Source organism: Ochotona curzoniae, unplaced genomic scaffold, assembly GCF_017591425.1.
Source record: "Ochotona curzoniae isolate NIBS_2020 unplaced genomic scaffold, NIBS_Ocur_1.0 scaffold_2587, whole genome shotgun sequence".
NCBI classification, from domain to species: domain Eukaryota; kingdom Metazoa; phylum Chordata; class Mammalia; order Lagomorpha; family Ochotonidae; genus Ochotona; species Ochotona curzoniae.
In genome coordinates, this window is record NW_024467096.1 from 15,644,691 (window position 1) to 15,660,639 (window position 15,949).

The following is a 15,949-nucleotide window of genomic DNA, read 5'->3' on the forward strand; positions in this document are numbered from 1 at the left end:
ACATACGTTTTATTTTGTTTTAGCTGTTGTTAACAGGAAGATAGGCAATAAGGAATATGATAGCAAGATTGTAAAATTCTCAGATAAAGCCAGTTTTGACCCAGGTGGTGAGTGTGCAGAACTTTGGCTTAGATTTCCAAAATACCTCCTCCCTAAGATATCACTGCATTCATAATCTTATCCTCCTTTCACTAGTAATTTTATTTCTCCTCTAGCTTATATTCTATGGCTCTGTATTAGATCCATTGGAATTGTGTTCTGTGAATGAGAGAAAATGCAGAAGTACAGTAGTATGACTGTGTTGGCAGTTTGTTTTGCCTTGAGTTTGGAGAGAGGGCACCTGATCTGGTAGTGCCTTGGCAAACTTCACAGTGATGCAGCTTCCCTCTGTGCTACCGTTCCATTGTGTAATTCCCATCTTTTGACCTAAAGACTGCTCAGGTTCCATATATCACCTCTGCATTCTGTGCAGCCTGGCTGTAGGAAGAGAGAGAAGCAAAGATTTCCCTGTTTTTGCATACTAAAATTCTTGTATATACCCTATTTCCCACGTTTGTTGCTTGAAAGCCTGAGAGGTATAGTATGTACTCTGGGTAATCATGTGTGTAGCTAAGGAGGCCTGTTCCTAAGTTAAGACGATGGATAGATGTTGGAGCATAAACAATCATTTTTGCTACTCCCGTCGCAACCATTTCACATGATGCTCAGGGTGCTTTTGTATTTTCTGGTCCCTGGCTTTTCTTTGAGTTGCTCCCCTCTTCCCAAGCTCCTTTTCACCTACCCAAACTGATAGCATGTACTCCTCAGTTACTGAAATTCATTCCTCTTTCTGCACCAGCTTCATGGTTTAGGTTCTCTGCATGGGTCTTCCTTTAGCCATCAGACTTGTTTTGTTTTTGCCTTGACAGATTCCTAAGAATCTTTCAATATTTAACTCAAATATCATGAGAAACTTTCTGAGCCCTCCCCCACACTCCAAGGTTAATTAGATGGCCTTTATTCATATTCAGAAAACATTATGCTAAATTTAGCACACAGGATCACAATCCTTTTGCACATTTTCTTGACTGAACTCGAATTTTCTGAAAGTAGATTATTATTATTATTTTTAAATCATTGTTTTCGCATACCCACATGTTCAGTGCAATGCCTGGAACCTAATATATATTTGAGAAATGTTTGTAGGCTGATTAAATTTGAACTTGAATTTATAACTATGCTAGCTTGGAAGAGTGATCCAGATGAGCAAAATGACAATTCATGAAGTACTTTCCTGTTAGTGTTGGCGAGTTGTTACTCCTGTATATTATCTTAATTGTATTTACCTTGAGTCCACTAAGAAGCTTTTGGGATTATTTTTCTTGTTTTTGATGGTTGTGCTAATTTAAAGTTATTTTAGAGGCAGTGAACACGGATAGGCAGTGAGCATGGAACAGGCACATGGGCATTGTTACATGCAGCTGAATGCCTGCAGAGCTAGAGAAAATTATGTTATTCTGGCACTTGTTACAAGATTACTCGGAAAATTTTGTAAACATGTTTTATGACAGAGGTCTGAAAGAGGAAATGGACAGTTTATAAGAGGATAACCAGTTAACCACTCACCAGGTAGCAGGGAAGTTGGCTGTGAATATTAAAACTGTGTTTTCAGGTCCAGTGCGATAACCTAGTGGGTAAATCCTTGCCTGGCATGTGCCAGGATCCCAAATGGTATTGTCCCAGATGCTCTACTTCCCATCCAGCTCCTTGCATGTGGCCGGGAAAGCAGTCAAGGACGGCCCAAAGCCTCGGGACCCTGTAACTGTGTAGGAGTCCCGGAAAAAGATCAGCTCAGCTCTGGCCCTTGCAGCCGCTTAGGGAGTGAATTAGCAGATTGAAGGTCTTTCTGTCTGTCTCTCCTTCTTTGCAAATCTGCCTTTCCAATTCAAATAAATAAATGTTAAAAATTTTTTTAACTTTTTAAAAAGATATACTCAAGGTCAGACAGATTTAGATGTTTACATTTAGCAAAAATAAAGGTTAAAGTTCAGAGAAGCACTCTGAGTAACTAAAAAAGTGACTCACCTGAAAAAGAGAGAACATGTTGTATTTAAAGCTGTGGTGGAAATCTCTTGGAAAGTTATGAAGCGGAATTTATGAGTGTATAGTGATGGAGGATAGAAGGGTGGGAAAGAAAAAGGAAGTATTTAACTTGAACTGTCCCTGTGCTCTTTGAATGGTTAGGCTCTTGAACGAATCGTGATTGCTGGACTAAATGCAGTAAAGACAAAAGAAAATATTCTGCTAGCAGAGTAAGAGAGTAGGTCAAAGGTTAGGCTTTAAAGGAAGTTTTATACTAGGAGAAATATTTTATCTTTCAATGGAGGATAAAAGGTTGAGACATGGATTCTGTATTAGACTTATCAGGATCTTGCCCTCTAATTTGTTGAAGTTTTACCCCTGTGAATTCAGCAAGTCCATACAATGCATAGTATTTCTCTCTCATCTTCCATGTTCTCTCTTTAGTTAATCATGCCAGTATTCCACCTGCCAAAAGTCAGGCTCAAAATTTATATAACATTGTTGATTGCTCCGTTGCCCACATGTTTCCACAGTGGGAATACTTGTCCTGCCTCCTCTTACTGATACCTTTTACTGTTTCCCCGTTCGTTTTCGTTGTCATTTGCCCCGGTGCAGAACTCCTTTGTGTCTCTTCCTGGGACCACTGTGATCATTTGCGTTTTTGTTTCCTTGCCTTCTGTGCCTTCCTTCTGTCACTTTATATGACTTGCGTGATCATTTTTCTAAGCACAATATTGATCCTGACCAGCTGTTCTATTGATGGCCTTTAGCAGCTCTCCAGTTTCCTAGAAAATAAAATTCAGATTCCTTAGGGCTTAGGATGACAGCTAAGGCATAATCTTCCTTTTCAATCTAATTTTCCCTTCCGGTTCATTCTGCTGCATTCTGGTGGAACCTACAGTTCCCTTCACCAACTCCTATTTATTTATTTTCCATGCTATTGTAAGTGCACCTGATTTACCTGCTCTGGTTTCATTTTCCCTTGTAAAGGTTTGGCTTGGGTCTTAAAGCTTAGCTTAAAATTTGCTTTTCTCATTTCTTTTAGTGAATGAGATTTTCTCTGTTGTGCTTCTATAATCACCTTGCATTTAAGATAGTACTGATCCTATCTTGCCTTTTATTTAAGATTTAATTTACCTGCCTTACCTTCATTTCTAGTTCATAATTCCCTTACCAACATTTACCAAAGCCTCTTGCACATGCTGGGTACCTAGGAGCTCAACACATTAAAGCAGGTGAATGACTGGGATTTGATAGCTGTAATTGTAAAACACCTGTTACACAGAACCATCTTTTCATGGAACCACTTGTAGTCACGACCAAAAACATTTAATTTGTGCACATAAAAGCTGTCTTTTTGTGGATTACCTGCACTCATAGGGCCCGGCGCGGTGGCGCAATCTCTCAAACCACAAAGCAGCTGTTTCCTTCCTTTGTTGATTGTACAGGTTATTACCAGAACTATTTAAATTCGGTTTTGGTAGGATCCTCTAAGAATTCCAGAGGGAAACATGATTAATATTTCTTTGAAATCCTACTTGCACCTCTCTAACAATTCATCTTTCATCCAAGTTGTACTAGAAATTTGTCAGAAACACAAAAATGTTTCCCCTTCAGAGTATACTTATTGTTACAACTCCTTCTCTAAATGGTATTGAACTTAATTTTCGTACAATGAAAGAATCTTTTTATGAATCTTCAGTAATAAGGCTCCCCCTTCTAATTGTATATGTTTTTGCATCAAACCAGCTGCTATATGCAGTAAATGTTCTCTTTTGCTCTTCAGGTTATGGTAGAAAATTCTGATTTTACTCCATCTCAAGTAGGATGTCTCTTTACATTTCTCGCGCGTCAACTTGCAAAGCCTGACAACACCTTGTTTGTAAACAGAACACTTTTTGATCAGGTGAGTTTTTTAACAGTAAAAACTTGAATTTTGTGTCCTCCATTTGCTACTCAGAAAAGTTCACTGGATTACATTGTTCGTTAATAGAATAGACCTTTGGGATAGCATCTTACCAGTGAGAGGCCTATTCAGGGGTGTGTGTGTGTGTGTGTGTGTGTGTGTGTGCGTTATGTTTTATTAATGTGTTCTGGTCCATATGACTTTGCCTAGTAACTGCGGAGGAGTAGGGTTTGTAGAGATTGGTGTATTAAAATTCTGCTCTCTCAGTTATTCTGTTCCTCTAAATTACATAGGATTCTTTGCTCGAAAATTTTTCATTTGTACATCGCCGGTTGTACTAGTAAGAAAGACCGTGCTGACAGTCATGTGGGGATTACTGTGGGGAAATATGACTTTATTTACCAGTTGCTTTGATTCTGAATGTGTCTTCTGATCCCAGTTAAATATCTCCTACACTTCCATAGGTGGCAAAAGAAATACTTTGTTTTTTTTTAATATGAAAAAAGTAGCTAATGCTGTCTGACCTTTAGGAGCACTTCATCGCTTCAGGCTGCTTCAGAGCCTTCAGTACATGTGTTACTGCAGTCCTCCCAACAAGCTGTGAGGTAGAAGTTATTCCCATTTTGCAGATTAGGAAACCGAAGTCTGAGGAGGTTAAGTCACTCATATAGGCACAGATTCTTTTATTTTCTTTAGCAATGAATGTTATTACTAAGTGTTAGTAAGGTTAGGATTCAAATCCAAGCAGCTACACTACAGATGAAAGTCTGTACTTTGCTAGGTCCATGGTGTCAGGGAACTGAAAGTTAGTGTATGACACTGTCTTCTATTTTTGTTTCTAAGACTAAAGAAGTGTTTAAGATGACTACTGTTGACACACTTGAGCTTGATATTTCTTTTTTTTTTTAAAGATTTACTTATTTTTATTGCAAAGTTAGATATACAGAGAGGAGGAGAGATAGAGAGGAAGATCTTCCCTGTGTTGATTCACTCCCCGAGTGACCACAATGGCTGGTGCTGTGCCGATCTGAAGCCAGGAGCCAGGAACCTCCTCTGGGTCTCCCACGCATGTGTAGGGTCCCAAGGCTTTGGGCTGCCCTTGACTGCTTTCCCAGGCCACAAGCAGGGAGCTGGATGGGAAGCGAGCTGCTGAGATTAGAACCGGCGCCCATATGGGATCCTGGCATGCTCAGGGCAAGGACTTTACCCACTAGGCCACGCTGCTGGGCCCCGAGCTTGATGTTTCGTGTACTTGGCCCATCAGTTGGGAAGATACCGTACGCCTATGATCTGTTATGGCTGCGTGTGAACGAGCAGTGATTCTGAAAGCTTTGTGAGCGTTATTTTCACTGTGCAGTGTTAGGGCATGCATCTCAGTGTCCAATAAACACACTTTGTCTTTCCAGGTCCTTGAATTCCTCTGTAGTCCTGATGATGACTCTCGACACTCTGAAAGACAGCAGGTATAAACCCCTCGAACTCTTGGCAGAAAGAAGTCAGAGTAGGACAAAAAAAATATCTCCTGTGCTATGCTGGGCCACAGTAGACATAAGGAGAGAATGACTCATGCCAGTCGCTAGTGTTGAGCTGAAGGCTGCAGCACACAGAAAACAGCATGAATAGTTGTGAGAGGTACCCTTGAAAGAAGCTTTTTTTTCAAACTATATTCTTTGGCTAACTGGATTCATCTTTCATCAAACATAGCATCAAAAAACACTACTTCACCCATCAAGTAGCAACAGCTAGCACTGCAGCCTAGGAGAGCCTTTAGCTCTGGTACCCGCTACTAGATGCCACGGCCCTGAGTTAGGAAGGTTCCAGGGTGCTGCGTATTGGCACGTTCAACTTTTAGAAGTGCTCTCAAGTCCCGCTACAACAGGGTTATGGATGTCTGTGTCTCCACTAATCAATGGGACACAGTTACTGTTTCCCTGTCACTTCCTAAGGAGTAGAATTCTTTGAAAGCTTACCCACAGTAGTTATGACCACTAAGAGAGCCCGCTCATTTACAACTGATAGCCAAACTTTTGTCAGATAAGGAAACTGCAAGAATTAAGTAGTTTGAACTGTGCTGATTTTTACTTACTTATTCATTTATTTTGGTGGGGATAATGCACAGCTGGAAAATGGAAACTCAGGAAGAGACAATGGAACAGCAGTATTGAGCCCGTTCTCTGACCACTGCAGCCCAGTGACTGCTGTGGACACTGGAGAAAAACAACAGTGGCGGAGATTTGTGTATCTCTTAAATTATACTGAATTTAAAGAGTAATGTATCCCATTTGCTTTTATCTAGATTTTCCTCCTTATTTTACTGTTTGATTAATTTTGCTCAAACTTGAGAGACAGAAAGAGGGAGAGAAACAGATCTTGCCAAATTTCCACAACAGCCACCATTGAATTAGGCTGAAGCCAGGAGCCAGGATCTCAAGGCAGTGTTCCATATAGTTGGCTGGGACCCAACTACATTCCAAGGTGCACATTAAGAAGAAATGGAATGGGAGGAACTCAAGCTCAGAGCCCAGGCATATCACCATGGAAAGTCAGTGTCCCAAACAGTGTCTTAACCATTAGGCAAAATGGCCACACTCTCACCTTAAAACTACAGAAGCATATAAGTAAATTCCTCAGAGTCACAGTTGAGATTAGCACCCAATTTTTCCCCTATCTAAAATTCTTCCTTATACCATTTGTTGGTGTTTAACATTTGCTTCTACAGTATTGTTTTCATCTTTTTGAGTGACATGCTCACGAATGTTTCACAAGTTGCTTCAAAAAATTAATATTTTTCATTAGAAAATGTTGGTGTTAGAATCAGCATTGTGGCATAACACATCATGCCACAGCCTGCAGTGCCAGCAGATCTAATCCTGGCTGCTCCACTTCTGATCCAGCTCCCAGCAAATGTGCCTGGGAAAATAGCCGAAGATGGCCCAGGTGCTTGGGCCCTTGTGCCCACATGGGAGACCTGGATGAAGATCCTGAGTCCTGGCTTCAGCCTGCCTGTTGTGGCCATGTGGGGAGTGAACCAGCAGGGACTCTCTCTGTCTCTTTGTCTCTTTATCTAAGTCTGATTTTTAAATTAATGAATAGATCTTAAATTTTCTAAGTGTGAAAATTATACATATTTGTGAGATACTACATTATGTTTCTTTGCATGCATCCACTGTGTTAATTATAGCTCCGATATGAATGTTGGTTGATATTTCTCTTTATGAAAGTGAAGGTGATAAAAACACAACGATGAGACATGTCAAAACTTTTTATCAGTGAAATGAGTTTTTCACTGAATCTGTTAACAGTTTTTAAATGCTAGAAAATATCCTCAAATTTTTGTTGTATTCACAATTTAATGACTATAAACTTGCATGTTTAAGATTTTTAAAATGTATTTGAAAGGCAGAGTGACAGAAAATGAGAGACAAAGAGAGATCTTCCATCTGCAAGTTCACTTCCTGATTGGCTGCCATGGTCAGACTTGGGCCAGGCCAAAGCTGGGAGCCTGAAAGTTAATCCTGGTCTCACATTTAGGTAGCCAGGACCCAACACACTTGAGCCATTATCTGCTGTCTTCTACAGTGCAGATTGGCAGGGAGTCTGATAAGAAGCGGAGAGCCAGCACTCAAACCAGGCACTCCAGCATGGGATGTGGGGGCCTCAAGCAGCAACTTAAGTGCTGTGCCCAAGGCCTGGCCCACACGTGCACACTTGTCCGTTTAATTTTCCCATGAATTTTTTTTCTGTCACTTTATTAACACAGAGTTTGCAAAACTTTGTAAAGAAACAAAGACTAAATATTTTGGGTTTTGTGAGCAGTATATTTTTGTGTTTCTTATATTTTTGTGTTTGTTTTACAATCATTTTACTTGAGAGGCAGAGGGAGAGAAAGTGAGAAAGCAGCAGAGACAGATAAGCTGTCCATTGTTTTAGTCCCCAGATGTCACCAGCTGAAACTGGGCCAAGAACTAGAGACTCAGTCCCTAATTTCCCTTGTGGGTTGCTGGCATCCAACACTGAGCTGTCTGCAACCTTAGGGTGCTTCTTAGCAGGAAGCTGGAATCAGGTACCAGGACACTGCCAAAGACTCGCTGATAGAGGATGTGAGCCCCTTAACTTAGACCTTAATTGCAAGGCCAAATGCCCACCCATTTAAAATGTAACAACCCTTTACAAAAGTAATGTTTGGGCCCGGCATGGTAGCCTAGCAGCTAAAGTCCTCGCCTTGAATGCACCAGCATCCCGTATGCGTGTTGGTTGGTGTCCTGGTGGCCTACTTCCCATCCAACTCCCTGCTTGTGGCCCGGGAAAGCAGTTGAGGACGGCCCAAAGCATTGGGACCCTGCACCTGCGTGGGAGACCTGGAGGAGGCTCCTGGCTCCTGGCTTTGGATTGGCTCAGCTCCAGCCGTTGTGGCTACTTGGGGAGTGAACCATTGGACAGAAGACTTTCCTCTCTGTCTCTGCTCTCCCTGTATATCTGACTTTTGAAAATAAAAATTAAAAACATAACATTGGGAAGCATTTAAAGTGATTAACATTAATTTCCAATTTCCATGCTGTAAATTCTTCCACTGTAACTACTTTAATCTGTCAGTGTGATGTCACTGAACGTGGGGTCAGGAAGAGAGAGAGAGACTGTAATATATAATGTAAAATTTCTGTTATAAAGATACAGTTACAACAGAAGTAAATAAATAACCTTGAGGGACATATATGGTGATAAAACAATTACAAAATAGTAATTTTTAAGATTATACCCATGTTTCTAATTTAATTTATATAATTGTAAATGTGTATATTTTAGTTTTTAGTAACACCTGTGTTTAGTAAGTGACTTACAAAATTCCTGAAAATTTAACTCACCTCTAGTGAGTTGGAAAGACCAACTCCCAACAGTGGCTTTTCTATAATGTTATTTCAAACTGATACTTTCAACAGATGGGGTTCACTCTGTATTTGTCCTCTAACAGTACTTTTTAGTGCACACAGTGGATTACATTTATATTCTAAAACATATAACTCATTGCTTTTTAAAACTTGCAAATGACATATTTACTGTGTTAGAAAAATATTTTGTTACATGATGTCTTGGACTCCTGAAGAGGATTATTGTACTTTAGATCCTGAAGTTAAGTACCAGAAAGCATTCTCATGTTGCTCTGATGACTCTTGTGTTTTTGAAGCTCATTTAAAAACATTGGGGAATCCAGTACAGTAACCTACTCACATTTGCATGCAGCTACTTGCTGTGGTCAGAGTTAGTTATTTGAGCTGCTCTAATAATGACAAATATACATAACATAAAATATAATGTTTGAAGCATTTTTTACTTACATACAGTTCAGTGGCATTAAGTATATTCAGACACTGAGCACCCATTTGCATTGTCTATCTCTGGGACTTTTTAATCTTCCTAAACAGAAATACTGTATGCATTACACAATTGTTCCCTACTTACTTTCCCCTTCTACAATCTCTGGCAGCCACCAGTCAGCTCTTTATATATGAGCTCAGATAGCCCTGGGTATTCCATATACATGCAGCCATACAATATTTTTCTTCATGTTTGGGTGTTTTTTTAAAATCATAATATCTTTAAGGTTCCTGTGTTACAGCAAATGTCATAATTTTCATATCTTTTTGTAAAGATTTATTTCTTTTTTTTTTAAAGATTTATTTTTATTATTTTTTTTTTCAAAGGCAGATTTTACAGAGAAAGAGGAGGAGATAGAAAAATCTTCCATCTTCTGATTCACTCCCCAAGTGGCTGCAACAGCCAGAGTCCCATGTGGGTCCCAGGATCCCAGGGCTCTGCCCATCCTTTTGTGCTTTCTCAGACCCTAAGCAGGGAGCTGGATGGGAAGTAGAGCAGCTCAACCACAACCAGCACCCATATGTGCTGTCAGTGCTTATAGGTGGAGGATTAGCCATTTGAGCCATGGCGCCAGCCCCAATTTCGTGTGTGTGTGTGTGTGTGTGTGTGTGTGTGTGTGTGTGTTTTAAGCTGATTTTTTTCTTTTGTGTGTATAGATCCTGGTTTTTTATCTGTTGATCAGTGTTTAGAGTGTTTCCATCTTTTGACTTTTGAGTAGAGCTACAGTAAAAAATCCACAATGTTCAGTTTTTTTAAATTAACATATGAGCATGGATACTACCTGTGGACAACAGATTTTAAAGAATAATAAGCATAAGCCAGATAAAACACACTTCTTGAAAGGATCTGTACAGACGTTTTTATCCTGACAGAGGGTCAGTTCAGTATTTTGGAAGACTTTAATTGCAGATACTGTGGCACTCCTTCTATGCTAGAGAAACAGAGCAAAAGCGAGAATGATTTCTATACAGCTTAAATAAAATACAATCAACATAATTGCAATCTAAGCATTCATATATAAAAGTAAGCCAAGATTTCGACATGTAAGAGCATAAAAGAAAAATGGGATCTGTATGGGTGAGTAAAATCTTTAAAAGCTAGGAAATAAAAATAAATTTCCAAGTGTTTCCACTCATTTAATCTGTATGTTTAGGTCCTTTTGGAATTGCTGCAGGCTGGGGGCATAGTTCAATTTGAAGAGAGTCGCCTCATCCGCATGGCAGAAAAAGCTGAGTTGTAAGTTGCTTTAAAGCCATATATTAGTTTTTTATGGAACTACTAAATTACATTTCTCTAATTTGAATTCCAGTTTATTGCTGCATGACTGGTTCTTTAATTAAGAAAGGATATACAAACAACAACAGCAACAAAAAGCTAAGTGGGAAAGTTTTTGCCTTTGGCTGAATTCCTGAATTCAGTACACTTGGCAGAATTTGGGAGGCAAATCTGAAATGTGTGTACATTTGTTTTAAGAGTGAAATTGAAGTTTTATTATTTTTATGTTTTTACTTGGTATTTCTATAGTTTTTGATAGATGTTTGATAGTTATGTACATTAGAAGCAGCACAGGATTTTTTAAATTACAAATCAGTATGCTAACACTGCTATTTACTTGTCAGATGCTTTGTTTAACATGTTTGGTTCTGAACGGAAAAACTTCAGAAAACATTTGCAAATTATTCATGTCGAATCTATTATTTCTTCTGTGACAGATTGTTGCTTTAATGTTTCCTTTGTGCCCAGCTTGAAATTTCTATCATCAAGAATATTCGGTAGCATCTGAAACCTGCAATTGGAGGAATGGCAGATGTTCCTCTCCCTTGGACACTAAATATAAGTTAACAGTAGAAATCACATCTAGGATATCCATTTTTCTTAATACTAGCCAGTATGCATGCTTGTACAAGCTCAAAGCCATAAGCTAGTAACTGCCTGTCCCTTGGGTACAGTAAAGGTTTTCCTTTTGCTTTCTAGCTACCAAATTTGTGAATTTATGTATGAACGCGAACATCAGTATGACAAAATTATTGACTGCTACTTACATGACCCACTGAGAGAGGTGAGTTAAGACTGTGCTTTGTCATTGTTTCTACCCGTTTTTGTGGAATAGAAACATCTGGACATGTGTTTGCTGATCTAAGGTTTTCTTCATTTATGAAGCAGGTGTTTGTTGAATGTCTGCTATGAAACAAGCGTATGTGGTTAATTAAAACAGGTGTAGTTCCTTGCAGTTTGGAAACTCAGGACTCAATGATGAAAATTGACTGTAAAAAAGAAGTGCGACATATGATGTTAAATTATGATATGTACTTGGGGGAGAAACCAGGTACAACTTCAGAGGATTGTGGAGAACTCACAAGTACAGAACAGCCTGAGAAGGGATCTCAGAGAAAGAGGCACATAAACTGAGTTTTGGGATTTGAGAAGCAGGCCAGGCAAGAGAGTCAATGGAGGAGTGTGCCAGAATAGGAACACAGCATATGCCAAAACCCTTGAGTTAGGCGGAAATTGAAAGGTTCAAGGGACTGAGTAGAGAACTTACAGATGAAGGAATGAGCTATTAGGTGGAGTGTGAAAGACAGGGAAAACAGTGGTTGAGATGAAACTGGAGATTTGGAACTACCAAGAGCAGAAGTATTGGGGCCAGCAGCATGGCTCAATTGGATAAACCTCCATTTGTCAGTGCCAACATACCATTAGGGTCCCTACCAGGTCATGTCCCAGCTGCTCCACTTTCCATCCAGCTCCCTATTTATGACCTATGAAAGCAGTAGAGGATGACCCAAAGCCTTGGGATCCTGTACCCCTGTGGGAGACCTGGAAGAAGCTCCTAGCTCCTGGCTTCAGATTGACTCAGCTCCAACCGTTGTGGCCAGATGGGAATGAACAACTAAATGGAAGAGCTTTCTCTTCTCTCTATAAATCTGCCTATCCAATAAAAATAAATAAATCTTTTTTAAAAAGAAAAAAAGTAGGATAATGCTTTACAGTATCATTGAAGATCAATTCTTTAAGACCAAAATTAATTGGTACAAGTTTGTAACATTTACGATTCTACCCTGAACAGTTATTCTCTTCAGCGTCAGTTAACCATCTCCAGATGATTTTCCATCTCTAAATAATAGGTATTTTCCAAGAGTTACACATATAATAGATAATGACTAAAATATTGCCTGAGTAACTGAACTATCTAAATATATTGTCTCTGCTTTTCAGGAGGAAGTCTTTAATTACATCCACAATATCTTATCCATTCCTGGACACAGTGCAGAGGAGAAGCAGTCTGTGTGGCAGAAAGCAATGGATCACATTGAGGTACTAATTCAGTAAAATTCTTTAAGCTGCCCATTTGAATGGGGGACTCCTGCATTCATTTCAGCTCTCGTCTTAGCTAAGTTGATATTCCCTAGGATTTCAGTCTCTCACATTTGGGAGACAAGAACCTACGAATAGCACCTGCTGTGAGGAGAGTCAAGCATGGACCACGAGGCCTAGGGAATTTCTACACATTTCATCCATGAGATTGAGAACAGGGTACATGTTGTGGATGCATTTTTCATCTTAATTAATTTATTTATTGGAGAGGCAGGCCAAGATAGAGCTTCCCTGCATTTGTTTACTCTCCAAATACCCACAACAGCCAGGACTGGGCCAGACCAAAGCAGAAATCCAAGAAATGCAAGCCAGGCGTCCTGGGGGTGCTAGGAACCCAATTGTTTGAGCCGTGATTGCTACTTCTCAGGGTCGACATTTGCAAGAAGCTGGAGCAGAGTGAGAGATAACAATCAAATCCATTTATTCCAGTGTGGGAAATGACATCTTCACTCACAGGCCAAATGCCTGCCCTGGTATACATTATTTTATGTTATCCTATCCTGCCAATAGCAAGATGAAAATATCCTGGTGGGGGCAGAAAAAGGCAAAAGAAAAAACCAACAAGACTTTCTTCAAGCTTGAATTTTTTTTTCTCCTTTAGTCACTTTATATTCTTTTTCATTATCCTCTTTAAGTCTCCTTAGTTACATTATGGCTCATTCTTCATTTTAACCTCCTCTGCATTATGCAGTGGTTTGAGCACATGGACTCCAGACATACAAAAATGAAGCCCTGCCTCTCTGCATAATGTGAAATGTGATGAATTAATCACTGAGCAAACAAATTGCTCAGCAGAAAGCTCATGCTAGAGAAGCAAGAAGTATTTTTGCTACACAACAGTTATTTCTGCTGACTCTTTTCCCACATCTGTACACTTTTTCACCTTGAACTTCTTAACATCTCTTAAGGCCATAATTAAAACTTACATAAAGTTTTTGTGGAAGGATTTTTTTAATATTAGTTATATTTATTTTTGATGATATTTGATTAGGGTGGTAATGGTCCCAGGCTACAGGAAGGTGAGTGAGATCACCATTTCCACATTGTCTTTCTTGTCCTTCCTGTATCTGGGAGAAGCAGGGACACAAGCAGAGAAGCCACACCCAGCCTCTCAAATTCCTCTGCACCCTGGGATGGAGGACAGCCGCCTGACACCACCACTTAATGAGTCTTCAGGAACATAAATATAATCAACGTAAATGGATACAAGGAAAGGTTACCATAATAAAGATACTGACATTATATACAACTTGTATCTTAGTGATCTTTAACATTTTCAGAGTTCTAGACCTCTTATAATTTGATATATAACTCTGACACCACACAAGCATAGATACATAGTTTTGTTTGAATTTCAGGGGGTCACAGATAGCTAAAAGCCAGTCTTGGATTGAGCCTGTGTAATCTAAGTACAGACTCTGGTTTAGGTGGCTTTTTTTCAATATGAATAAAGCATCTTTCTTTAGGGCTTTTTTTTTTTAATTAAAAAAAAATTATTTTGGGGCCCGGTATAGTGGCCTAGTGACTAAAGCCCTCGCCTTGAATGCGCCAGGATCCCATATGGGCTCCGGTTCTAATCCTGGCAGCTCCACTTCCCATCCAGCTCCCTGCTTGTGGCCTGGGAAGGCAGTTGAGGACGGCCCAAAGCTTTGGGACGCTGTACCCATGTGGGAGACCTGGAAGAGGCTCCTGGCTGCTGGCTTCAGATCAGCACAGCTCTGGCCATTGCAGGTACTTTTGGGGAGTGAGTCATCAGACAGAAGATCTTCCTCTCTGTCTCCCCTCTCTGTATATCTGACTTTCCGATAAAATAAAATAAAATAAAAAAGAAGAAAAAAAAGATTTAAAAAAAAGAACCATATAAGATAAAAAGGAATAGTCACCAAATGGAAGAAATATTTGCAACCTACTCCTATCCTGCTGAAAGAAACAAGACTAAAGTCCATAAAACAATCATACAATTAAACAAGGCTGAGAGGCAAATACGAAAGTAGGTGGAAGACTTCAATAATCACACCACAAAAAAAGAAATGTAAATGGCCAATAAACATCAAAAGGCTATCATCTCATCAGTAATTAAGAAAATGTAAATTGAAAGCATAATGAGATATCATCAAACATCCAGCAGCTTGGCAGGGCTTTAAAGTCTGGCAAAGTTACCGAGCGAAGAAGTCACACACAGTGCTGGCACCTAGTGAACTTGACAACATTCCAGAACTACCCAAACCACTTGGGCAGAACCCTTGTAATATGTACACATTGAGACTCTGGGCTGATAGGAGGTGGCTGTTCCTCATCCCTGGTTACTGGTATGTGTAGAAAGTCATGAGTGGTTTCCCCCTTTATCTCACCCCTTCCCCCAGAATCAAGAGGAAATAGCAAAATTGGAAACAATGAGTTTACCCAATTTTGCCTAAACTTCTTTCTCTCCCTGATCAGCCATGTAATCATTATAAAAAAACAAAAACAAAAATTAAAACAACCCTGTGGAACTGAGAGGATCAGTTAGCAGCCATTAGAGTCATTTGTCCTACCCATAGCCTTTCAGATACAATGGGTCTGAATCCTGCACCTCTGTTATTCTGCATCAGTTTTCAGCTGATGGTGCAGTGTTGGTCCACAGGTCACACTGAGAACACTTTGTTCTACAGATGCCCAAATACACACAAATAGATGTTCAAAAAGTTCAAAACGCACAGAAAGAAACTAGGCGTGGATTCACATACTTTTTTTTGTACCAGAACAGACCTATCTTTTAATTATCTTTTCCATGAGCTGTTTAAAGTGCCTTGGTATTAGAATGATCATAGATCATGGTTAATGGTCAAAAGTAGGAACAATCAAAATATCCACAAATAACAGACTAACTCAACTGTGTTACAAAATGGAATACTACATAAGAAGTATATACTGTACCTATATACAACAAAAGGTACAAACATTTCAAAATACTAAGAATTAGGAAAAATAGAGTATAGTTTTATTTTCACAAAGTTCTCAACATTTAGGATTACATGCATATGCAATACCAGTTCACAGAGGGGAAAGAAACACAAAAACCCAGAGGAGGAGTGTGTTGGCAGATAGAGAGACAAGAAGTAGGGCGGGGGACCTAAAATGATATAGGGGGCAACTTGGAATACTGAAAACACTCTGTTGCTTGTTCTGGACCTAAAAACGCTTACTTTAAACATTTTTTTAAAATTTATTTCTATTTTTATTGGAAAGTCAGAT

The 15,949-nt window shown here is 39.5% G+C and overlaps 1 protein-coding gene across 5 annotated transcripts in view; it reads left to right on the forward strand.

Annotated features, from left to right (window-relative positions):
- VPS8 (VPS8 subunit of CORVET complex) overlaps positions 1-15,949 on the forward strand; it is a 239,556-nt gene that overhangs the window by 118,034 nt on the left and 105,573 nt on the right. For all 5 annotated transcript variants that reach the window (XM_041002876.1, XM_041002875.1, XM_041002877.1 and 2 more), the window contains 5 exons: positions 3,848-3,967; positions 5,374-5,430; positions 10,494-10,576; positions 11,315-11,399; positions 12,557-12,655. In XM_041002876.1, the coding sequence (XP_040858810.1) occupies positions 3,848-3,967; positions 5,374-5,430; positions 10,494-10,576; positions 11,315-11,399; positions 12,557-12,655 (444 nt within the window). The remainder of the gene's footprint in view (positions 1-3,847; positions 3,968-5,373; positions 5,431-10,493; positions 10,577-11,314; positions 11,400-12,556; positions 12,656-15,949) is intronic.